General features: G+C 40.3%; 1 protein-coding gene across 1 annotated transcript in view; it reads right to left on the reverse strand.

The window, feature by feature from the left end:
• Positions 1-27,370, reverse strand: part of ROBO2 (roundabout guidance receptor 2) — a 714,921-nt gene that overhangs the window by 84,636 nt on the left and 602,915 nt on the right. Inside the window, exons 16-18 of the mRNA XM_015406679.1 lie at positions 20,513-20,637; positions 13,973-14,144; positions 5,139-5,321 (exon numbers count right to left, since the gene is read on the reverse strand). Of these exons, the coding sequence (XP_015262165.1) occupies positions 5,139-5,321; positions 13,973-14,144; positions 20,513-20,637 (480 nt within the window). The remainder of the gene's footprint in view (positions 1-5,138; positions 5,322-13,972; positions 14,145-20,512; positions 20,638-27,370) is intronic.

Consider the following 27,370-nt stretch of genomic DNA (forward strand, 5'->3'; position numbering starts at 1 on the left):
TTTGGAAGAGAAGAAACTGAAAGGAGGTGAGAAGCTGGTAGAGAAGAAGGGCGAGGTTCATTGAGAGTGTGGGAAAAGAGAAGCCAGGATAGGAAAGGTAAAAGATGGCTTAAACTGACTGAATAAAGCCTGATGAAACAGTAAGGGGGAGAAAGGCAACATTTCAATTCAGAATTGAGGAAGGGAAGAGAGGGCCAAGCTAATATCAGAAAGGGGTATGATAAATATGGATGTGGGACATAAATGGAGGGCTTGAAGGAATAGGGAAAATAGTAGGAGAAAGGTACATTTGTTTACAGCAAAAGAGGAGAACTACCAATGGCAGGGTTAGAAGAAGCATTCTTTTTGCATGACCCTGTTTTGGAACAAACAAAGAGATTCCAGTCTAAAACATTTCTTAGCTAACTGTTTTAATTTTCTTGATACAATTGATCAGGATGAGCTTTCATGCAACAGCAGTGATAATACAGGTGGGTTCAAGTTACTTGCAAACTCTGATTTGCATTTATCAAACTGTTAATAAAACACCACCATCAGCTGTGTCTATTCTCCAAACACTTCATTTTGACAAGGCTGCCAACGATATTTTGTGACAATATATTTTCCTTGACATCATGTATCAAACACACAGTTGGTGTAGCGGATTCCAGCCCAATAGGCATGACAGAATGAAAGGTTATCTTATTTTGACTATGTACACAGTATCCCCAACATTAACAAGGGTAAACTGGTTATCAAATGATTATTCATTCTCCAATACCTTGGCCCAAAGACTATTTCCTAGAACAGATGAGAAATGTCCACTATAGCCATTTTGCCTGAACAGGAAAAAAGCGGTGTGGAAGCTGAGAGAGAATTATTGACTTTAACTGTGGCTGTTAACTACACTATTGCTTCTCCTGTTTATACATAGCTTTGAGTATGCTGTTTGCAATCAGTTGTTTCAGCAATATATTATTACTCATATATTTTTAATCACACATCATAATTGTTTACATATGCTAGTTTATTAAAAAATAATAAACAGGAAATATTTTTTATCATATCATCCACTTTAAAATATTTTTGGTTTGCTTGATTGTGTCAGTACATCATACATCTATGTGCCCTGTGTGTGTGTGTGTGGGGGGGTTATATGAAATATACATGCATGGGCTAATTTTTGACTATGTCTGGAGTATGTGTAAGTTCAGAAGCAGACTACAAGGAATGAGAAGCAAGGGTAAGTTCCGCTTCTGTAACCAGCCATACATGTCCTCAAAAATTTGCAAGTTATGTGTAAAGATCTTAAGCATAAAATTTGACTGCTTGTGATTAAGGTCTGCCTGTGGGTAGTTATGTTAAGTACACCAATGCCATACAAATTACATTTTAAAACAGCATTAGAGCTTGAACAAGAAGGGGGACCCGCGATACTCGTGGGGGGGTGAGAAGCTCCACGGGAGAAGGAAGCAGCTGCAGGTGAGCCTTCTCCCTTGTCGTCCCCGGCACCCACGGCGAGGCCCATGTCCCTCCAAGCTTCCCCCCTCCCCTAGCAGCAGCAAGGCCTTGATGGTCCGCCGAACTTTCTCCCTCCCTCCCTCCCTCCCTCCCCGGCAGCAGCAGCGAGGCTTTGCCAGCCTGCCAAGCTTTCTCCCTCCCCTCTCAGCAGCGGTGGCAAGGCCTCACTGGCCCGCTGAACTTTCTCCCTTCCCCTCCCCCGGAGGCGGTGAGGCCTCACCGGCCTGCCAAACTGTCTCCTTCCCTACCTCCCTGGCAGCAGCGGTGGCAAGGCCTCGCTGGCCCGCCAAACTTTCTCCCTCCTCCCCGGGCGGCGGCGAGGGCTGAGCGGCTTATAGTCGCCGGCTGGCCAAGCCTTTTCCCCCTCCCCCTCTCTGGTGGTGGAGGCGGTGGCGAAACCATTCTAAGAGCATTCCCTGCGCATGCACAGGGGATGCTCTTTTACTTTTGGGGGGATTTAATTATCCCCCCTATATTTTTTTACAGTGTTCAGATTTTTCTGCACACCTGTGCATTGCCACACGTGCGCAGGAAAATCTCCCTGCCCCCCAGGTGCCCCCGATGTGCAGATTTAGATATCTGCACACAGGGGGCGCCTTGGGAATTAAATATATAGATGAGTGAGAAACTATCCATGCTCATAATGGAAGATATTTTAATTGTGGTATTCTGTAGCCTTCTACTGGAATCACTGGTATACTCAATAACACAGTGAATGTAACTGATGAGCAGACAGAGTACTTCTTCATGCATTTGGATATTTTTATATAGTTGGAATAGTTGGAAGGGATTCAGCCAGTATATGTTGGATTTGTGTGTTGGGTGGGGTAAGAGACAGACTAATGGACAGTACCTGCTGGGGTGAAGGTGAAGGACTGAACTGCAAAACAAGAAAAGTAAATACATTGTGAGTTACAAACCTCAATAAGAAGTGCCAGTTAAAGGGTATGCGTGTTTCTCAGAATTGACCAATGTATGTAGTTTAAAATTATGTGCAGTTTCTAGAAACTCAACACTAGCCAGCCAGCAGCCCATGAGAAATAATGGGTTGGAAAAAAGTGAATGATGGAATTTGACAATTACATTAAATGGTGACCGGTTTAAGATGGTCATGCAACCTGCCTTATAGATCGGGTTTGAAATGTATAAGTGTTGAAATGTTACTCTTCATGATCTCTCATTGTCAAGCAAATGCATCAATTAATAAACAATTCAGTGACAATACAACAACCAGCCAGTAGACACTTATAAAATGTCATGAGCAACAATACCATATATGTATTTCTGGCAATGAGTTTCTGCACTTATTTTTTTCACCATTTTGATACTGTCAAATGGTTTATGGTTGTCATGTAGGGACCAAATGTTGTACATGTTTCATGGCAAATTTATTGTGCACAGATATTTACATATATGATAAGATCACAGGATGTTATGACAATTTTCATAGAAACATGCTATCTGATATCATATGGGGAACACAACTCAATATATGAAAACGTTAACAACAAAGAACTAGGCATGGAATTTATTTAGCACATCTGATCTATGTGAAAGTGTAAGATAAAGGACTGTACCTGCTAAATGCCTAATGTCTTATTAATAGTAGTCTAAAATAAGGATGTGACAGAACATTGCAGCCTTCAGGATCAGTAATATTGTGCATCTAACTTCTAAATAGAACTTAGTGCTTCATTTAACAAAACAAGATCAGAGAGAGCAGACGTGACCATCATGTATATGCACATTAATTAAAAGGAAAGGAAGAAAAACATGTGCAAACAGCGTAGCATATGAATAATGTTGCTTCACCATGATGGTCATTTGAGCTCACTGTTTGTAATTAATAAGAAATCAACAGGATTCTAGAATAAGATTTGTGTGGCACAATGCCAGAAGAAAACATGCTTCAATTGTCATGAATGTATTAATCACTGGATTTTTTTCCCTTGGGAACAACAATTCATTGATGGCTGAATTCTGTAAAAATACAGAGGTTATTCTAACACAACAGTATGGATATAGTGCCTAGCCTTTCAGCTGCATATCAAACTATACTCAAAGAAAGGGATTGTTTTTTGTAAAAAAAACCCCTCTTGCTGTTTTTGCATTGGCTTTCACTCAATTGTGAACTAAGGTTAATGTTGTATAGGCACAGCATCTTATTGCAGAATGTTGCTGGACATGATATATTTTGAAGGCATACATCCTCAAGATGCTTTTACCTTGTTTCTAGAATATGGGTATATAATTTCATCCAGACACAAATAACAAACACAATGAAATAAAAAGTCATAATATAGAGGTTCCACTATACATGCCAGGGTATCCCCATTTCTTTTATGAGCAGGGGATTACATCATGCATGCAACTGGAAAGTCCCGTATGCCCTTGGATAACAATCCAAAGCCTTTAAAATACAAAAGAATTGGAAGCCTTGTTCTCAAGGTTAGAACAGTGGCTGCAGTAATAAAATGACTGACTACCATGCAACTGGGTCAACTTCACCATTACTGAATAGATCCCCATTTACATACTCATGATCTGTGGAACCAAGCGATTTATAGCATTACTCTAAGCAGAGCTATAGAAAAGAGCAGACTAACAAAGTATGTGGCAGGGTATGAGCTTTTTTGACTTACTGCTCAGTTCTTCAGAAGTGAACTCACATCTCATATCTGAAGAAGTGAGCAGTGACTCACGAAAACTCATATCCTGCCACATATTTTGTTAGTCGCTAAGGTGCTACTGGACTCTTGCTGTTTTCTACTGCTACAGACAAACATGGCTACCCAACTTGATCTATCTCTAAGCAGAGCTGTAACTTCAAATTCAATTGTCCTAGAAGGGTGTAACTCTGCTTAGGATGGCACCAATGAACAATTATAATAACTACAATATATATCCCCCCAATTTATCTACAACAGTCAAGACTAAGACAAATGGAAGAAGTTCATTAAGGTTAGCCCTGACCTGAATGGCCCAGGCTAGCCTGATCTCATCAGATCTCAGAAGCTAAGCAGGTTTGGCCCTGCTTGGATGGGAGACCACCAAGAAAACTCAGGGTTGCTTCATATAAGCCAGAAATGACAAACCACATCTGAATGTCTCTTGCCTTGAAACCCTACAGGGGTCACCACGTCAGCTGCGACTTGATGGCACTTTCCACCACAAATCATGGTTAAACCCATTGTATCCAATGGGACAGTGCTAAGTCTACTTGAATTGTACAAGAATCACCATTGTATCCAATGGGACAGTGCTAAGTACCCTCGGTCTACTTGAATTGTACAAGAATAATTTTGGGCGCACTCACTTTTGCAGGGACAGTTTGATTTGCAGTCCTTAAAAACTGAGCATAGACATGTGCCTGAGTTCCTTCTACATCAAAAATGTGACTATAAACAGTGCATTCATAATTCTTGGGTTGTGTATCAGATGTACTCATTATATGAATTAAATATTTTCTTGTAGCAATGATGAAATGTATTACAGAGCAATGCACTTGAAGCTCTTCATGTTTCAGTTCTTTTGCAGCATACCCAAGCAAGCAGACAACATTAATCCACTCCAGTCTTCATTTCATTGAGATGCAGTCTTTTGCTACACTTCTATTTATTTAACAGATTTATTCTTACCTGCATAATTGCTGAGTCCCTTCCTCTTCTTTCTGCGCCAGTATAGCCAGATGCTGAAACCCATGAGAATTACCCAGCATGCACCACCAATCCCAGCTATGAAGGCAGGTTGCTTAACCACATCCGTGATTTGCTCTGTTATGCTGTTGCTGTTCTCAGTGATGACAACTTCATTACGCCCTCCTAGAAAGAGAGAGAGATCATATCAAACTGTATTGATAATGCAGAATAACAATAATAGCAAAGATTCTGAAAATTCAAAAAACTCCTTCCCCACTAATATATATGTCTTACTGCGAGAAGGTCAACTAGAAAATCATAGGCTGACTATAGCTCCCAAAATCTGATTGTGAGCAGCATGAAATTTAGCCAATGTATGGTAAAAAGTTAGTCACAATTTTATTCACAAGTAAGATATTTTTTCATGTTATAAAACACAGAAGCAATCCACAGTTTAACATTCACATATGACATTCATGTCATATATAACTGTTATATTTATTTGTAATACTATGCCAATAACTGTAAATCTTTTGCTGCTAGGTGTTGTCATATTTGCTAGGAAGCCTAATCTATCATGAAGGGGTCAGTTTGTGAGGCAAAACAAACTGTGGTCTTCCAGAGGCCTGATCAGGCAAAGGCCTGATCTCTGGATAACAGAATAGCTCTTCCTGAGAATACAAAAATTGGTTGTTCCTATTTTATAAGATGGAAACAGGCATGTAAGAACATAGTGTTAAATGTTGCCTCAAAAATACAACGTAAGCAATTATAATCTTTCTAAACTTGTCAAATAAGATGTAACTAGGGCTGCCAAATCCCCCCGGAGGGCGGATTTCCCCCACTTTGGAGGCCCGATTTCCACCCCCGCGGAATCGGGCCCCGGGGAAAACCCCACCCCCGCGTGCACGTCACAGGGAAGTGACGTCATGACGCCGGGCATGCTGGGGGTGGGGCACAGCCATTTGAGGGGAAAACTCTATGTTTCCCCCTAAAACGGCTGTGCCCTGCCCCCAGCGTGCCCAGCATCATGTCACTTCCCTGTGCCGTGCACGCGTGCCGGGAGCCAGCACAAAGTCCCCCGCCGGCAGAGGTAAGTCGATTTGGCAACCCTAAGGTAAAGGTTCCCTTGCTCGAAAGCCAGTCAAATCCGACTCTAGGGTTGCGGTGCTCATCTCCGTTTCAAAGCTGAAGAGCCAGCGCTGTCCAAAGACATTTTCGGGGTCATGTGGCCGGCATGACTAAACACCAAGGCGCACGGAACGCTGTTACCTTCCCACCGAAGTGGTACCTATTTATCTACTTGCAATTTCTTTCTTTCGAACTGCTAGGTTGGCAGGAGCTGGAACTAGAGACGGGAGCTCACTCCGTCATGCGGCACCCGGGTCTCGAACTGCTGAACTACTGACCTTTCACAGCCTGCAGTTCAGCATCTTAACCACTTGAGCCACCGCAGCTCCTTTGGCAACCTTAATACACAATGGATTGGCTCCTGTGAGGCATTTCCACAGGCACAGAGGATTCTGACTGTGAAATACAATTTTCCTGCCTCCCCCCTCCCATGACAACCAAAATCACCCCTGAAATCCTACTCCTGGAGGAAAGGGGACCCAATAACAGGATTTCAGGGGGCACTTGGGACTGCCAGAAGGCAATATGAAAATCATGCTCCATCTTTCTGCCTGTGAAAACATGGCACTGGATAGACCCCATGACTCTTTATACAATTATTCCCCTCTCATCCAACTGCCATTCATATCTGAAACCTGCACACTAGAAGTAGACAACTGCCAGTTTCAAAAGAACTGGTGATGCAGAAAGCAAATTCATAGTAATACAGTTTCAGACCCCAGCACTATTGAGCCACACAAATAACTGTAGCAAAACACATGTACTGAATGACTTTGCTCTCTACAGATAAGTCATTCCCCTCTTCTTTTAGCCAAGTAACTGGCTGTATACACAATACTTAGTCTACAAAGCTGCTACCAAGTAAATTACAAAATATGTAGGCCAGAATTGGCAAATATTTCAATTAACCAGTCTTTGAAAGGATCACAAAAATAACGTCACCCCCCCAAATCTGCAGCAAGCTGTGACAAATTCTATAGTCATTAAGATGCTCAGTCCCCCAAATAAATTATTGTCTTGACAGCATATTTTGTAGCATAGTTCAGGATTGTATGTGTTTTTCCCCAAACAATGGCACAATTCCCAATCTTTGATATAAATTGAACAATAGACTTGTCAATTTTTTAAAAATATAACTTCCTTGGAATCATAATGCTGTTATTTTATACAACTGTTTGCATAAATCAATCTATATTCTTTAAATTTATCATGAGTGATGACCATAGAGCAAATGGTTAAAATACCGTATAGTGCCTTGCTGAGAAAAACTATGTTTCATAATAAATAAGGTCACCATTTTATTTTCCCCCCCCGGGTTGGTTTTTTGTTTTTTGTTTGTAACAAAGCCAGTGCTATATCAGCACATTGGTTCCAGCCACAGGTAAACTGATAAGGTTACTTGCTAAACAAATGACTAAAAGCTGTGGACATAATTCTCTTTCAGTGGAATCTCTCTTTAATGTGAGGTTACTTCCCTCTTTTATTTTCACAGCCAGAACATAGAAACAAATCTTCTTTTTAAAGGACAGCTACCAAACCCTATCAACATCTGCAGAGGGCAGAAGAAATGAAAGCTACAGTAAACTGCACATGCTTCAGTTCTAGAATTAATCAAAAACCTTATTTTAGCTAACCCTGAAAGCAAAATTCCAGAACAATAAATCAATATTACATGGCAACTCTGTTTATACATATTATTAACTTCATACTAAATCTTTTTAAAATACATGGAGTAATTTCCGAGTCTGTAAGGGTTAGTCTAGTGGTGTCCACAGAAAATTGTTAATGATTGTATTTCATATTTAAGTATTTAATATCACTCTTGGTAATGGGGGTGACCCTTTGCATAATATAAAATGTACTTCACTATTCTCTCTTAAGCAAACAGGAAGCATGAAGTGTCACTTTCCACTCTTCCAATTCAGCCTCTAAATCATTCTGTTTTAAGCAAATGTTATGAAAATCAATTAGAGCTCAACATTTTAAATGAAGGGTGCTTGGGCTGACATTTAAATCTAATTGAAAGTTTGGTACTGCGGTTAAGGATAAAACTGTAATACTATTGTAATTTTAAAAATCCAATAAATAATCTCTATATAATAACCCTCTTAGCGTATTGGCTGTTTCCAGCTCTCCCATTGGCTGTGCAATGTGCTCCATCAGCCATTGGCCTGTCAGCCGCCACTCAAGAGTACTCGCATGCCATCGGCTGGGTGCTGGGTCTGCTCCTCTTCTCCGCCCACTCCCACTTCAGCCACTGTTCCCTGTCAGAATAACTGGCAAACAGCTGTCTTTCCCGATGAAGACAATTCTCATGCTTGGCTCCTCTGTGGAACTAACTTTTCCCTCAGTGGCTATTGGTAGGCAACCAAGCTTGGTTCTGTCAGTAAGGAAGGAAATCCTTTCCAGGTGTTTGTGAGGAACTCATTGGGGCCAGTCCTGACTAGGGTTGCCAGCTCCAGGTTGGGAAATTCCTGGATATTCTGTGTCTAAGGAAGCCAATCTAAGAAAGCCAGAGTTTGGGGAAGGGAGAGGCCTCAGCTGAACAGAATGCCATAGAGCCCACCCGCCAAAGCAGTTATTTTCTCGGGGGGGGGGGCAGAGATCTGTTGTCTGGAGTTCAGTTGTGATACCCGGCAATCTTCAGGCTCCACCTGGAGGTTGGCTACCCTAGGCATAGCAGTTAGTGCTTCAGAGCAGGGTCTGCCAGACCCAGGTTCTTGCTGTGGAATCTGTGATTTCGGACCAGTCACAGACTTTCAGCATAACCCCCTCCCCTGCCCACTGCCAGCTTGGCCACTTTCCTGTCAGAATAAACTGTGAAAATGGCTCTCTCCTGCTTAACTCCACCATGACTGGCTGGCTACTGAGGTGGGCCAGCGGCTGTCAGTCCATTCTCTTCAACCCCCTGTTGTGTGGCTGACTTTCCCCTAAGGTTGCCAATTGCCAGGTGGAACCTGGAGATCTCCCGCTGTTACAATTGATCTCCAGATGACAGAGATCAGATCCCCTGGAGAAAATGGCTGCTTTGGAAGGTAGACCCTATGGCATTATACCCTGCTGAGTCCTTCCCCTCCCCAAACACTGTCCTCCACAGGATTCACCCTCCCAAACCTCCAGGTATTTCTCTACTTAGAGCTGGCAATCCTACTTTCCCCTCAGTGCCTGTTGCTAGGCAACCCAGCTTAGTTCTGTCAGTAAAACAGGGTTGTTGTGCAAGTCAAAAAGGGGAGAGGAGAACAATGTAAGCTGCTTTGGTCCTCACTGCAGAGAAAGACTACCTTTTTTCCTGGGGAACCACTGTTGCCAATCTCCAGGTGAGGGCTGGAGATCACTCAGAATTACAACAGTTCTTCAGATGGCTGAGATCAGTTCCCCTGCAGAAAATGACGGACTCTGTGTCCTTATACTCTGCTGAGATGGCCCCCCATGACAGCCACTGCAATGTAGCAGTCAGGGCTTCAGAGCACGGTAGAGGCTGCAGGTGGTGGTGGGGAGACGGAAAACTGAAGAGTGAGGGGCAGATAACAGTAGGTTGATGCTTGGCTGGGAAGGAGATAGGGTTGTCAACTCAAGGAAATTCCTGGAGACTTGAGGGGTAGAGCCTGGAGAGAGTGGGGTTTGAGGAGGGGTGGGACCTCAGACAGGTACAATGCCATAGACTCCACCCCCCAAACCAGCCATTTTCTCCTGGGGAACCATTGTGGCCAATGGCCAGGTGAGGTAGCAGAGATCAGTTCCTCTGGGGAAAATGGTGGAGTCTGTGTCATTATACCCTGCTGAGGTCACCACGGTGAATTGACGCTGAGTGCCCAAGGCCAGGGCACTCTCCCAGAGCCTTATTCCACAACGGGCCTTATTCCTAGTAAATAAATACATCTGTAATACTAATGTTCACAAACCAGGAGATATCGTTGAGCAACGAGTGACTGACCATTTTGATAACAGAGTGGGGGTTGGTAGGCAAGTCTCTGGTTTGGCAGTGACTTAACTCTGATGTCATAGGGCAGTCTAACCTTGGGAACATGAATACTTAAGGGAAAACTGAATGATCCTGAATTGGAATGTTAAGATAAATGTGCAAAGTTCAGTAAATTAAACCAGGTGCATAGCTAGGAATTTTAAATCAGGAAGATTTAATTTTCTCAAGGGGCACTTAGCACTGACAATGTAGATAGTTTAATTATGTTTGCTGCTCCCGTTTCTCCTGTTCACCCCCTCCCTCCACCCTTGATGGGGGAATAACCCAGGGCCTGCACAAGGCCAGCACTCTCCCTTCTGTTGCTGCTACAGCTGCCTCCTCTCCTTTCTTCTCTAGCTTCCTCTGCTCACTCCACCCCTGGCTCAGCTCACTCACCCCTCTGCTCACTCACCCCTCGCCCCCTCTCCAAGCAGCAGGCCGGGTCCAGGAAGCAGCAGCTGCCACTGCTGCTGCCTTCCATGCCTCGTTCAACCCCCGGGCAACTGCCTGCCCACTGTGGCGCAGCTGTGAGTTCGGCTAGGGCATTTAAAGGAAGTCAGGGGGCCTTTGAAGGGACCTTTGAAGTAAGTTGGGGCCAAAATGCCCCACTGTAGCTATGGGCCATAATTAAACTGATCCAGCACTGGACTAGATTCTATTTGTACCAACAAACAGATTTGTACCAACAAACAAGTAGGTTTGATGTTTGATGTCATTCAGTGCAGACACTTGCTGTTTATGATATGGGTAGAAAGAAACTCTAAAAACAAATGGCAAGTGTGGGGAGGAGATATACAAGACAGTAACAAAGAAGTAGCTGTAATTGTAGAGGCATTAGGTTTCCACGGGCAGCCTGCTGAGTAGCAACTAGGGCTCCAAATGCCATTTACTTTGTTTCCCCATTCCTCTACCCAGCATCCATGCTAGGCTGGTGATGGACTAGTGCCTTACTCTCTGTGCTGTGCAATGCACCTCAAAACAGCATCTGTTATGACTTCAGAATTCCTTTTTAACTAGAAAACAGAATGAAAGAAAAGAAAAACTTTCAAGGGAGTTTGCAGAGGACTATAAAGCCTCCCCCAGGCTCTTCCTTAGAAAAGCTGGTTTCCAAATTAGGTCAATGTACTTTAAAGTTAGCAGCCTAGCAGCTTGCTATATCCTTCAGTGCCTTGCTATTACATGTGAAAAAGTAATAATTCATTTAAATGTCAGAATAACATATGCTTTGTGATTTCAGCAGCTGAACATAAATGAATATGGATGTACGTTTCCCATTGATGTTCAACAGAATTAATGTAAGTGTTAAGATTCAGGGGAAATGGCATTAATTTAGTATTGCTATGTTGTATTTAATCAGAAGATATATAAACGTATGTAGGTGTCAGGCAATGTATCAGCGTATTACTTTATATACTGCAGGTGTTCCTATAACAGTGCTGTCAGTTCAGCTAATTAGAATACAGACGAGGAATGTGGGCAACCTGTAACGCTCCATTGTTTCCTCAGACAAAAATATAATGAAGTATAATGTCTTCCTCCCATTGGAGAGTAATGAAGAACAAAACTAATTTGCTGGACCAAAAATTAATTAGACACATCAGATTTGATTGCACTGTTACTCTGAAAGTTTGCAGCTGGTTCTCATATTATCACACGAACAATGAGTCGAACCACAAATAAGCCATTAAAAGAACATATAGAGCCCTATTCAGAACCATTGTGCTAAGTTCTCTCTCTCTCTCTTTCTCTCTCCCTCTCTCTCCAAGCCACCTTTGACTTCCTTCTTAGGACTGCTCCCTTTGAAATGTCCACTCTGTCCTAAACAAAGACCTTTTTGGGTGCAGGATTTATTCTACTTCTGCCTGGTGTTCATAGGTATGGCTCAATCCTCTTCATCTGTCCATTTAAGCAACCCTCATTTTCTCCATTGCAAAGGATGTGATGGTTGAGTGGGCTACTCTCTTTCCCATTCTGTGACTTTTTTAGTTACTTCTCCTCCCTTTTAAATGTAATATATTATTTCTTTCCTTTCTCCTTCCCTGTGGTTTTCTTCACCTCAGGCGTATGTTTAATATGGATGGTAATTCTTCAAGGCAAGAACCATATCTATTCTGTGTTTTATGCAGCTTCAAAGCTGTACAGATGATACCTACTAGTCAGAATAATTAACTACCAAAAGAAGGAAAAAATATAATTTTAGAAATGATTGAAATGATGTAGGATCAATGTTCTGGACTGGAAAAGAAAGACATATCCTTCTTTTATTCTGGTCTTCTATGCAATCCATAACTGGCTCAACAAAACTGCAGCATAGCAGACCTGGACAGAGAGTGAATGTGGTAAAATTTGGAACTCATATCAGGGAGACATGAATTCAATATATACCTCACTGGGTTACCATTCAGGTAAGACAGTCTGACATAGGCTATGCTGAGTTCCTTGAAAGAAGAATGAAGTAAAATGAAACAGAAAGCCAGTTGCATGATACCAGTTTATCTCATTTGATTCCCATTCTTCCTTCAAGACACATAAAAAATATGTCAGTCCATTATATCCCCACAATAACTGTGAAACAGGATAAACTGAAAAGTTCGTCATAGCTGGGTGGTGATTTGAACACAGGTCTTCCTGGGGCATTGTATCGAGTCTCTATCAGGTCCGGCTAGACAGCAGATTTTGGATCTAGTTTTTCCTCTAAATTAGAAATTTCTGAGAAAGAGCATAGCTGTTTGATGTCTGTCTATCATTCCTATCTCTCAGAAATATTTAATTTCAGAGGAATATTACAGATGCATTTTAAAACATCAATTTGGGGCTCATTTATACATTCAGTCATGTTTTACAGCTGCATTGGAACTGTAGAATTTACACTGAAGATTCTGAACTTGGGTTATCCCAAACATAACAACCTTCTAAGATGTAGGAAAACTAGCACATCACAGCAGCAGGCAGATGTGAATCTCCTTCTCTAATGTACTGTTTTCTAAGTTCAGCATAGTAATTGTTTAAGGGGTAAAGAGGGGTTAAACTTACAGTCCCCATACAATCTGAAGAACTACATCATGATATTATCTAAATGCACAGATTGGTAATTATTTAACCGGAAAGATTTTCTCTGTTTCAAACATTTTAGCACAGCAGTGTAGCACACATCTAATGCAGCTGTCTGGTATATTTTCCCCTACCCCTATTCAGTTTCAATTTATGCCTAAGAAGTATCTCAGAAGGGTAAAGTTCTAGACTGGCCTCAGGTCATGAAATTAATTCAGCATGGAAACAACTAATAGGAAACACACATTCAAAAGAAAAAATATGGTATTACCAGCTTTCCACATTATTTGGACAAGACCTCTTTGTGCTTTGGCACAGAACAGTATAGACCATCTGCTTAGAATAGCTGAGAAATGCTAAACCTCAAATGCTCAAAAAACAAACTTTAAACAATGGCCTTAGGCGCCAGCAACATAAGTAAGGCAATATTCTAGCAATCTTGAGAGATCTATTCTATAAATATACAAAGCTGCTGAAGTGAATAAATTCATAATGCAACATTAGTTTCATGCAACAATCAACTTTTTAATGTATTTCAAGAAAATTGCTCTTACCTGTTTTTATTTTGAGATGTTTGCCATGGAGGAAGAGAGATTTGACACATGACTATATTTTACATATTCTGTTGCTGTTTGTGAAACGAGCGATGGGATTCTAATGGCACAAAACAATGAGGCTAACAATCACTTACCAATTATTATTGGCTGTGGTTCGCTTTTCACTCCAACACCAGCACTGGTACTTGCTGCAACTTCTACTCTGTACTGAATGCCTGGGTACAGGCCTCCAATAACAACAGACCGAATGGCAGCATCCACAGTTTTGTTGATGTGAAACCTTGTTTCATTACCTAAGCACCAGATCTGAAAATAGAGGAAACGATGACAGTGTAACTTGTTTCACACATATTTGGGAGAGAATACTATAAAATTAAAAACCTGTAAAAATCTGCCTCTGTGGTTGCCCCAGAGCTGTAGAATTTTTTTGCCCTAAAAGGTTCATTTGATCCCATACGTACTGGTGTTTCACTGAGGAGTGAAAACTTCTCTATTTTCCAGAATTTTTAACTGATACAATTGTCTTAATTGTTTTTGGAACGTTGATATTTTCTTGTTTTTTAATACCAATATTTCTTGTTTTTATACTAATATTTTGAATGTTGTTTCAACAACTTTTCTGATTGTAGACTCCCCCTCAGTTATTTATTTATTGCGCATACTGCTATGCTGTCTCTTCAGAGTTCTGCTCAAGGCAGCTTACAATTCAAATCACCAATATTGAAAACAAGCCATTAAAAAAGCCGCTGCACATAAGCAGCATGAAGGCTATTCCATAAAACAGAAGCAGACCATTAAAAAGCTGATAAGATAAAACCATTAATTAAATCCCTGTGTAAAATTATGCATTTGGGCATGATGCCTAAAAGAAAGCAAAGTAGATTCCATGGTAGCATTTAGTGGAGACCATTCCAAAGGTGAGGTGCCACCACAGAACATACCCTGTCCCTAGTCACCACCCACCTCTGAAGACAGGACCAATGCTCCCTCTAAGCTGTAGAGTCTTGTGAGAAAAATTCTACTTTGTGAGCTACTGGCATTAAAGTTGTGAGCAAATGATTTGGCAACTGCATAAATTAGTTTGCTCTGGAGCCATCCTTCCTGAGCTAAGACAAAAAGGTGTGAGCCAGAGGCTAAACAACTGTGAGCTAGCTCACACTAACTCAGCTTAGAGGGAATATTGGCAGGACCACAGAGAGCAGGGCTTGAGAGCCAAAATGCTGGGTTAGATAGAAAGGGAGGAAATGGTCCTACAGGTACCCTGGCCACAAACTATTTAGGCTCTTACAGGGAAGAACCATCTTTTTGGATTGTACTTGATTCCTGTAGCCATCCCGACAGTAGCCTGGCTGCCACATTTTGGACCAACTGAAGGTTCTGAACCATTTTCAAAGGCATCTCCACACAGGGCACATTACAGCAATCTAATCTGGATGGCATCAGAGCATCGATCACTGTGGTCAGAGCATACTTTTTGAGGAACGGCCATAGCTGGTGAACAAGGCAGATCTGGTAAAAGGAGCAATGTGCTATGGAGGCAGAGGTCGATTCGGGGGGGATCGCGGGGGATCGCAGTTCCCCCGGGTAAGGTGCGGGGGGCGGGGCACATGATGAAGCCCCACCCCCTGCTTCCGGCCACCCCACTTCCGGCCTTCATTTAGCCAGGAGGAGGCAGGAGAAGAGAGAGGGTAAGTTGCTTCCTCCCCGCTTCTCCCCACCCCTGCCTGTCTGGGGCCAGGGAGGGCCTTGGCGGGGCTTCCTCGCACTCCCGTCGGCCTCACAGGTCCACTGCCGGGCCTTATGATGTCAGGGGGTGTGGCATATGCTAATGAGGTATGCTAAGAAGAAGAAGAAGAAGAAGAAGAGGAGGAGGAGGAGGAGGAGGAGGAGGAGGAGGAGGAGATTGGATTTATACCCCGCCCTTCACTGGAGTCTCAGAGCGGCTTACAAACTCCTTTCCCTTTCCCTCTCCAGAATATTCACCCTGTGAGGTGTGTGGGGCTGAGAGAACTCTGACACAAACTGCTCTTTCAGGTGCAGCTGTGCCAGAGCTTGTGACTGACCCAAGGTCACATCAGCAGGTGCAAGTGGAGGAGTGGGGAATCAAACCCGGTTCTCCCAGAGTAGAGTCCTCACACTTAACCACTACACCAAACTCAAGCTGTGAACCTGCTCTTTCAGGGAGAATGCAACACCCACCAGGACAGGCTGATTTTGCAGTCCCAGAGTACCTTCTCCATTGGCCAACAGCACCACAGTCTTGCCTGGATTGATCTTCAGTGTATTGGCCATCAGCTATTCCTATTGTATGCTTTATATGCATGCGGCAGGTCCTGTGATCCAGCTCCAGTATCAGCAGTTAAAATTACTTAGGTAGCAGATATTAAGAAAGACCTTTCTTTGTCTGAGACCCTAGAAAACCACTATCAGTCAACATAGGCTATACTGAGTGGGATGTCCTAGTGGTCTGACTTGTTACAAAGCAGCTTCATGGGTTCATAGAGAAAGTTCCCAGAGTTACAGTGTAGGTGGTCTATTTAACGTTGCAAAGGGTGTAGGTGAGAACACTGATGTGCATCTCAGTGGATGAGTAAGTGATTTACATGTCCATAATTGTCATCTTTTGGCACAGAATTTACTAACCTAACTTTTCACACATTTTATCATTTTTATTGAAGAGAAAATTGGTGACAGACTTATTAAGCACAAAAGTACAACAGTTTCCTCTCAATTTATTTGACCAGTTTCATCTCTATTGATACTATCAATTCATACATTAATAGATTTTAAAAACTATGCTTCATACTAAAGTCAAGAAGTTGGATTCAGCCAGCTTTTTCAGTCAGCCTCACCCAATTCAATTTCTTATTGTCATCCCATCCACGTAGAAAGCATGATCCCCATCATAGCCTTTTTGTTAAACAGGAACCTTTCCTCTATTTTTCAGTAGAAGAAAAGCTAGTTGGATCCAACCCAGGGAATATTTGCTGCTATAAGTATATATGTCCCTATACTTCCTGTCATTTCTTTTGTTACTGTGATTACTGAAATATTTCAGGAATCTAGGTTTCTGCCTTTTACTATAATTGAAGAAACACAGGAAAAGCATCTTAAAGAACTTTGGTTTGGTATGTGTCAGAATCCACACCTGCACTTTATGAACAAAAATAGATTATTTGAAGGCATTTCCTTATGTTTGATTCATAGGTTGTTGAGAGACATTGCAGGAATATAAGAAAACTACAGGAATTCTTTTTTAGTTCAAAATATGTGTATATTCAATTACTTAAATACTCAAGAATGCATTAAGTAGCACTCAAGGGTTCTCAAGAAATCATGTGTTCATCTGCAAAATTACAGTACCAAGGAACAGTGATGCTGGTCAAATGATGTAAGTGGTGCTGCCCCTGTTCAGAGTCACCCTGCTTTTCATGAAAATAATCAAGTGGAATCTCCATTGCGGGGGTCCAAGACTGTAAACTGGAGGCAGTGGAACAGGCTCTACATGTCAGGAGATTAATACAAAGTATAAATCTTTTATTGCCCTCGAGAAAACACAAGTATCTCTAATATTAAAGGGTAAGTACACCAATATCTACACCCACCTAAACGTCTATTTCTTTGAGTGGCTTTCCACACTGAGGACTATAAATGTGGAAGTAACAAGCAGTGCCCAAGTTAGCAGATGGCCATGTTTACAGATAACACATGTCAGGGCAATCAGCCATTTCACCAGTAAGTGGTTGTGTTCCCCACGCTTGGGAAGCAGAAGAAACACCATCTAGAATGTATTGATGTTGTTATGAGCATTCAAGAAGCAGTTAAATGAACAACCATCTAACAATATCTACACCTCCCACCATCCCCCCCCCAAAAAAAGAACGTCATGAAAATAATGGATATTCTACGTACACACCTAACATCAGAAATTTAGCATTAGATTCTCTGAATATGTACAAGTTAACATTCTCTGTGAATTATATTATCCTATATTCTAATAGCAAAGTCAGGATATCTTTGGATACTTATATCCGGTGACTAAAACTATGAACAGGCAAGACAGAGCTTTCTACAAACCTGAAAAGGATCCCAGGTTTGCTAAAAAATGTGAAATCTAAAAAAAATACATTGGGCAGCTTGAAAAAGATGAAAATGATAAAAGGAGCACCTGTAGTTTTACGCAACTGTTTCCCTCAGTGGCTGTTTCTAGGCAAGCATTCCAAGGGTTATTTATGTCAGTAAAAAGCAAGGGGAGAGGGCAGGGCCCTTTCCAGGTATATTTTGGCCTTTGAGGGAGGGCATCTTGGGGCCAGACCTGACTAGGATTGCCACCTCCAGTTTGGGAAATTCCTGGGGATTTTGTGGTGGAGTATGAGGAAGACAGGGTTTGGGGCTGAAGTGTGCTTGCATGCAAAAGCTTATACTTTGAATAAAATGTTGTTGGTCTTAAAGGTGTCACTGGACTCAAAATTGTTCACAATGCCACAGAGTCCACCCTCCAAAGCAGTCATTTTCTCCTGGGGATCTTTGTTGTCTGGATTTCAGTTGTAATTCTGGGAGACTGGCGGGTCCCACCTGGAGACTGGCAACCCTAGGCCTGGAAGCAACCTCTGGGTGACTTGAGACCACCCAGCTTGCATGACTCAACTAGGCCTGGCTGCTTGCTACTGTTCAATGGCAGCCACCCTATGAAAGTCAGTGTGGTGTAGCAGTTTGAGCTTCAGAGTAGAGTCTTAGAGACCCAGGTTCAAATCCCCATCTTGCTGTACAAGCTCACTGGGTGATTTTGGAGCAGTCACATACTTTCAGCCTAGCCTACCTCACAGGGTTGTTGTGAGGATTAAAAAGGAGGAGAGGAAAATAATGTAAAATGCTTTCTCACTTTGGAGAAAGGTGAGGTATAAATGAAGTCAATAAATAAATAAATATAGCTAAAGATGGGAGGCAAAGAAAAAGTAGGTTGGTGAACTGCTGAGAAGGCCAGAATGAGGCAGGTAAAGGGGAGAAGGAAAATGGAAATAGTGTGTGGAGGGGGATACAGGGGAAAGTGTGTCCCCCTACATGTGGGTCCTTGAGGGTTCCCTGTTCCCAGTGGCTGGCACCACACAACTGAGTCAAATTTTCCTAGGCTGAGGTTGCTGGTGGGCGGCTTAAGAAAGAGAGGCAGATAAAAGTAGGTTGGCTGTTGGGTGGGAAGGAGAAAGGGTTGCCAGCTCCAGGTTAGGAAATTTCTAGACATTAAGGGGGTGGAGCCTGGGGAGGGGTGGTTGAGGAGGGGAAGGACCTCAGAGGGTTATAATAGACACCACCCTCCAAAGCAGAAATTTCATCCAGGGGAACAAGGGGTGCCAATCTCCAGGTGAGGGCCAGAGATCACCTGGAATTACAACTGCTCTCCACATGACAGAGATCAGTTCCCCTGGAGAAAAAGGCTACTTTGGAGGGAGGATTCTATGGCATTATACCCTGCCGAGGCAGCTTCCCTCCTCAAACCGTGCCCTCTCAAGGCTCCACCCACAAATCTCCAGGAAGTTCCCAACTTGAAGATGGCAACCTAAAGGTGAACTGATCTCTGTAGTTGGGCAATGCATTGTGATTCTAAGAGATCTCTACATTCGTGACTCTAGAAGGAAAGAAGGAAGCAAGAAAAGGGGAGAGGCTATGGGGGCTTTCAAGAAAGAGGAAATAGTGGTGATGAGGAAATGAGATGGCTCTCCCAAGTCCTTTTAGGTTCCCACTTGTGACATACTAATCTGTAGAAATAGGAAACCTTTAGAAAGCTACAATAACCACTGTAAGGAGGATTTCTAAATGTGTAGTTTATGACTGGAGACAAAGATGTTGAGTTCTACTTTGGCCATAGCCTGTGACATTTTCAAATTTCTCTGTATGCCCAGTGGAGCCTTTAGAGTTTGTTTTTATAATATATGTTTGCCTGCCCTCAACTGAAGCAGGGCCAGTTTTACCATGAAGCAATACTGCATAGCTGCTTCAGGCAACAGATTATAAAGTGTATGCCATTTCTCTACTTCTATTATTGTCACTTTCTGTATATAGTTAAAAACAGTGAGGTTGAGTCTTAGGCAGGGTAATAAGGGTTGATGGTGTCATTTAACTTTTTGCTTCAGGTACAAAAATGTCAAAGGCTGAGAGTGATCACAAGGTCCCTTTAAACTGGGACGAATTTCAAAAGAAGGTGGCAACACAGCAAAAGAGAAGCTGCTAGGAAAAAAAGTTTAAAGCGTCACTGCATGAATATGAACTCCTGTGTGTGCCTACAGGGAATTGCTTCTTTTTAGAACAGAAATACAGCTCAAAGGGAAGCTAAAAATCCTCCTGTGACTTGGACGATTTCAATGACAATGAATTTGTAACATCAAAAATGAAACCGAGAATCATCAGAAGTCTCACACTTTTCCATGATAGCAAGCAGGTTTCTTTTTCCTCCAATAAAAGAGCATACCATGTTCATAACCTTATACTAGCTAGTATATAGATGTTTATTACATATTGTAAAAACTAGCAAAAATGGATGATCTTGAGCTAAGACATATGTCGGAGACAACAGAGGATGCTTGTTCTGTCATACAAGCTCATTGGCTGTGGTTCTCCACATGTCTCTCTAGCATTATTTAATTTAAATACTTCTTTCTTATGCTGCATTTCATTCCTACCTTGTATTCTTGAATTATCCCATTTTGATGATCTGGAGGAGGAGGATCCCAGGAAATGCTGATACTGGTGCTGTTGTGATTCCCAACTGTCAAAACTGTAACAGACTGTGGAGGGGCACTTGGAGCTATATCAAACAAGAGATTGAAAAATTGGGGGAAAAAACCTTTATTACACATTCATACCTCCAAAACAAAGTCTGAGTTCAGTGGCACTTTTAAGACCAACAAAGTTTTATTCAAGGTATAAGCTCTCATATGCATGCACACTTCTTCGGATACAGTGAAACAAGACATGCTCAACCATTACATATAGGTAGTGATGGGGGTAGTTGCCAGGAAGAGCTAGTTACAGTCAAGATGCATAATTAACTGGGAAATTATAGCTGTGATTGGATTAAAGCAGTTGGTGAGATCTGTGAATAGTAGTAAATTAGCATACAAATACAAGAGTTAACCAACAGTTGTGAGAACTGAGTTTGAGTCCAGAGGCACCTCCAAGACCAACAAAATTCAATTTGGGGTATAAGCAAAAATTGAGAGACTTAGCATTTGAAGATGCACACTTCTGAGCTCGGCGGTTTTATGGCGCTTCGGCACGGTCGGGTTTCGGACGGGCTCCGAACCGACCGGCTCCCCACGTCCTTTTGGGGCTCTTCCGTTTCGGCGGCAGGGCTCCGCTTCCACTCCTGGAGGGGGGGAAGTTGTAGGGGGCTTGCCGGGCCCCCCCCCCGCTGACTCCAAATCGCGGGGGGTGTTGCCGGCCGCCCTGAAGCAGAGGACGAGGAGGAGGAGCGCGGAAACGTGCTCACAGAGGCGACCGAACCACTTTTAAAGCTTTTTTTTTCTCGTCTGTATTTTTTTTCCGTTTTTTCTTTTTTCCCTCGCATGATCCCATATCATGAAGAAGGAATTTCAAAAAATCCCTGAAGGAAGAACTAGAGAAATCGCTTGAAAAGGTCTGGGACAAGGTTTTTGGTGATAAACGAGGCATATATGAGGAGGGAGACTGCATTTTTGAACAGTTAAAGGAGACACAGGAGCAGGAGGAGTCACAAGAAATTAAACAAGAAGGTGATTTGCCTACCACTCTATGTCTATTCATTGAACCTGAGCCTAAAGACTTGAATTTAATGGTGTATCGTCCGAAGAAGAAGACACTTTTGAAATCAAACCTCGGGGGGGAAAGACTATTAAAACTTCACCGGAGGAAAAGACAGAAAAAAGAGAAAATAAAGTGGAGGAAAAATCTGATGAAGGTACCGAAGAAGGTCAAAGACTGCAACATTAAAAGGCGGAATTTGGATACAAAACAATACTGGGAAGTGAACTGGGAAATCAGCTTAAAAGAATATAAAACTGCAAGACATTTGAAAGAAAAAAGGCAGAATCAGAATAAAAAAGAAATGGTACACAAGGTGAAGGCAAAGGATTCTTACAGACCTGTGGCTAGCAGTAAATTGGTGGTTATGATAGGATGGGCAGACTTAGCTGAAAAGGAGTTAGTTTCTATGAGAAGAGTAATAGAGGCTGAAGTAAGCCCTACATGCAGAGATTGAACTGCAATACTATTCTTTCTGAAGCGTTACATTTAGAGGTGTCCTATGAAGACAGAAAGAGAGACAATATAATTATTTTATAGTTAATTTGAGCCAACTTTGGATTCGTATATATGTACAACAGATTTAATTTAAGAGGGATGGGAAGAGATCAAACATACTATGTTTTGTATTAACAATGTAAATTGTGTGTATTAATTTCAGCAAATTAATTCCTGGTTAAGCAATGATAAGTAGATGGGAACATTTAATGTTTAGCAGAGCAAGAGTAAGCTAGCTGGAAACAAACAAATGAAGTTTGAGTTATATAGAGAAATAAGGAATATAAGATTAGAACTAAGCATAACTATGATTGAGGTGTTATGGGAAACTATGGATCAACAGCTTTTGAAGTGGTGTATGTTGGTGGTGGTGATGTGGGTGGTGGGTGTATATGTTTGTATTTGTTTGGTTGTTTGTTTATTTTTGGAAAATCAATAAAAATATTATTATTAAAAAAAAAAGAAGATGCACACTTCTTAGATACATTGAAACATATTTCCTCAAATGTTACATATAAGTAGTATAGGGGTTAGTTGCCAGAAAGGGCTAGTTAGAGTCAAGATAACTGAACAATAAATACAGCTAAGATCAGAATAATGCATTTGAAAAGATCTATGCATAGCAGCAAATTAGCATACAGATAATAAAAGAGTTAACAACAGAAGTGAGAACTAAGTTCATCCAGTGGCACCTTTAAAACCAACAAAGTTTAATTCTGGGTATAAGCGAGAACTAGGTGACTTAGCATGTGTAGTGAGATAAGAAGCTGATATCTCTGTTAAGCCCTGGGGGGTTCAACAAAGCCAGAGAAAACCTGTTGCAAGATAGGCCCAAAAGAGACAATAACAGAACACCACTAGTAGTCACATGCAGATCTCAGCTCAAAACAGTTCAACACACATAATGACTTAAAACCTCCTTCGAATGACTCCCAGTATTGAAAGAGCAGCCGGGAAGAGAAGCGGGGAGAAAAAACTGTGTAAAAGCTGCTAGCAGGGTGTATAGCAATTTTTTTTTTAAAAAATGGCATTTGAAATAGAGGAAACGGATGAATGGGAAAATATACAAATCTTGCAACTCACCTATGAACAGTTTAAAAAATTCTTATGTGAGGAGAATAAACAAGCAGTTAATGCGACGTGTGAGAATCTCAGGGAGAAACCACTGAGTTCCTGTTTAAATGGGAAGGACGAGGAAGAGCTTTTGCTACCTCAGCAAGGTATTGATAAAAAAAACAGAATGTAATCAAGAAAACGTACCACAAGATATAGTGACTCTACCTACAACAGGATTTGAGAACCAAATAAATCAAGTGGACAGTACAAAGAAACCAACAAGGAACAATTTAGAGTTAGAAATAATAAAAGGAGGCTACCAAAACTCACCACGTAACAAGCTGACCAAATTGGCTAAATGGAAAATGCGGAAACATACAAGGAAAAATATCAAACACACCAGAGCTAAGAAAAGAAAAAAGCTATTGGAAAGACATATTCTAGAAGCATGCTGGAAGTAAAATGGCAAGAGTTGAAAAAGTAACTTTATATTTACAAAGAACTAAGACACTTAAATATGGTTCTGGCAAAAAAGAAGCTATAGAAAATAAAGAAAAGAATAATGCAATACGATTTGAACTTTGGATCATGTTTTTCTTAATGTCTGTGAATAATGATGAATGGTTGGGAAACATATCAGTGTTATTTGTTGGTTTATTTAATTTCCATATGGATATTGTTTAATACTGAATGTAAGTAAATTTGAGTTAGATTCAAATAATTATGCTAGTTATATTAGTTTAAACAGATGTTAGGCTGCAAAATAAGAAATGAAATAAGGAATTATGATGCAGCTTTATTTTAAGTTGGAATTTTGGATAACGTTTTTCTTAATGTCTGTGAGTAATGATGAACAGTTGGGAAACATATCAAATGTTACTTGATGGCTTATTTAATTTTTATATGGATATTGTTTAATACTGAACGTAAGCAAATTTGAGTTGGATGCTAAGAAATGTACTAGTTATATTAGTTTAAACAGTTGACGGGTTGCAAAATAAGAAATAATGAAAGATGAGGTGACAGGATACCTGCTATGTGATTGCTATACAAGAATAGGTGCCGTTCTTGGTAAAGTAGTAAGTATAATTTTCGGTAGTGCCATAAAGAAGGTTATTTGTTAAATCTAACTACCATACGTTATAGGAAAATAAATATTTATAGGAAAATAAATATTTGTAGCATTAATTAATTGAAAATTAGATTAACTGAATGTTTTTGTTAGAAAAAACTATATACAGGCAAATTGGTGTTGGTGTTGGTTTTCATTTCAGAACTTAGAAAATTATAATAGAAGTAAATAGTAAGAGTAGAAAGCAAGAATGACTAAAACTCATGAGGAGATTTGATACGTTAGGTATCATTTTTGGTAAAATAAATTTCTTTGTTTAAGGTTTTTTGAGGTCAAATAATAAGTAGATGGTTTAAGTGTAATAGAAGGTAATAGCCATATCTTAAATGGAAAATATATATATTTGCAAAATTAACTATATGGAAGTCAGTCTAATTGAATGAATTTATTCGAAAGATTCAGAAATTTGTGGTATATGGTTGAGAAAACAAAATTAAGTTGAATTTATCATGTTATGTTCTGTTAGAATATGTTGGAGAGTTCAAGATGAACATGTCTCTCTGTGTATATGTCATCATGTCCTTTTTCATGTTTAAAAACCAATAAATATATATATATTTAAAAAACTTTCTTGTTCTGCCATGCTTTTAAGGGTCAAACCTGTGTTTGATTTTAGATCTGCTGGTTTGTTTGTGTATTTTATTGAGTTTTCTTTTAGTGTTTGCTTTATAATTTGTATTCTTGTACTGCTGTATATACTTTGAAAATTTATAGTGAAAAGCATATACAAAAACTTTCCAAAGGCACTAGAGGAAGACAGTTCACAGCACAGATAACTGCTTGACTACTGTTATGCAACATCACAACTTTTGCCTTTGTTCCATTAGCAATAGTTTCCATACACTGGCGAGAAATTTTAAGAGAAAAGGAAAATGCAGTGGTATTCATGTACAAACTAAAAGAATCTCTAAATTATGGCTAATGAAACAGAAAGAAACAGAAATTCTGCAAACTGGCCAGGCTCTAGCATGTAAGTTTTATCAAGCTAAAAAAGCCAGAACATCGTATTCACAATTATTATAGAATCTGTCTATCCATCTTCTTCTTTCTAGTAAATACAGCTAGGTTTGCAACATCATGCAACTATACAAAAAATTAATGAATCTTCAACTAGAGGGACATTTGGAGTTGGGAAAAAGTCATGCATTCTTCCTGTTGGCCTCTCCAAGAAATTGGAAGTAATTGTTCAGTATTTAAGAGAACTGTTGCATATACTGTAATGTGGAGTTGAGAATTTGGGTTTTTTTGTAAACAATATGGCCATTTTATATGTATATGCATATATAATTCTATATATATGCATATATAGTTCTATATAATTTAACTACTCTATCTGCTCATGTTCAATAGTACTACTTTAAAAGCTGACACCATAATATAAATTAAACCACTTCTCTGACAGTGTTGCAGTTATTAAATGGACCACACTGAAAAATAACATTTTAAAACCATTTTCTCATTTCCCTTGCTGCTGACTTGTGGAGAACACCATGCCTGATTCTTGACAGGTCAATTATTCCAGTGCTCAGCTACTTCCCACAGATATTAAAGCACCCAAATCGCTGCTCATCTTTTCCAGACACAACCAAACAGAATTCAATTTGTTACTTTCACAAGGCCAAAGATGTAGGAGATGAATGGATGCTGAATTGTGACAAATGTTTAGACTTTGGGGGGCGGGGGAGAGAAACTTGTGGTAAAATAGATTTTTAGGGTTAGCCCTCAGAAGAAATATTTCTTCTAAAATTCAATTCACTGAAAAACTATATACTTATTTTAAGTTTTTCCCTTTACTAGAAATAAATATTCTAACACTGAAAAGTACAAAATTCATATCATACTTGCAAATTATTTCTAAAAGATTTTATTCCTATTAGAAACATTATTTTTTCCAGAAAAAGAATCATGCAGCAATGCATAAAATATGATACTTTTAAAAATATTGTCCTGTTTTTCTCTGAAAAGTTAATATTCAAAAATCTATTTGGGATTATGTCTACAAATGAATAAAGCCATAATAATCACAAAGATAATTCAATATCTGAAGAAAATGTTCATAGAATGACACCTTGTGAATGCAATATTTTTTCCACCTAACTAGCCTATAAATAGTTTTCTACTCAAGCAGATATATACTTTACAGGGGGGGGGTGCTGTTTTTTTACACAGCACCTGACATTTAACTGTTGACAGTACAATTTGTTGTAGTCTTTTGCTGTGCTGAAGGAGACAACAACATGCAGAGTGTCTGAAGGTTACATTAATCTACACAATGGCATATGTGTTGTGAGTTTAACATAACTGTAGGCAGGAAAAATAGCTGCTGTTTTTAAAGTTACTCTACAAGAAGTAGCCTTTATCATAGGAGGTTACCTGACAGATTCTACAGGGAGAGAGTAGTTTTCAGTGAAAATTTCACTCATTCCTTAAGAACCTCACATAATTAGAACAGAAAAATAGAGGTACTTTTTTACTTCCCTCTCTTATTTAGCAGCTCTTGATTTTACATAAAGAAAAACAGATTAAATAGCTACATAAGCAAAAAGATGCATAAGCAAATGTTTCTGCTCTGCCGGATGAATGTGTTGTCTAATTGTTAGGTGAAATCTTGTCTAATTTGACCATTTTTGTGCAGAATACAGAAACCAAGTGCAGCATAGCTATATCAGACTAATCGTCCATCTAGTCCAGCATCATTTCTCATAAGAACCAGAAAGATGTTTCACAAGGACACAAAGAAAACAGACTTCCCTCATTGTCATATCCCACCAACAAATGTCTGGAAGAACACCTTTGCTGAGTATGGTGTTTCCATTTAACTGCTGCAGTCATTACTACATCTTTGGACAATGAATTATACAAGTTGATTACTTTCTTCTGTTTATCCTACTTCTTCCTTCACCTATCAATTATTATGGTAATTCTGATTTCTAACATAATGTAAAATGAGACAAATTTCCTTTTATTAATTTTCTTCTCTTCATTCATAATTTTATAAACCTGTTAGGTCTGTCCCCCTACATCTGGTAGTCATCTTTTCCCTGAATTAAGATGTCCCCAAAGCTTTAGCCTT

Source organism: Gekko japonicus, unplaced genomic scaffold (genome assembly GCF_001447785.1).
Source record: "Gekko japonicus isolate JY-2015 unplaced genomic scaffold, Gekko_japonicus_V1.1 scaffold195, whole genome shotgun sequence".
NCBI classification, from domain to species: Eukaryota; Metazoa; Chordata; class Lepidosauria; order Squamata; family Gekkonidae; genus Gekko; species Gekko japonicus.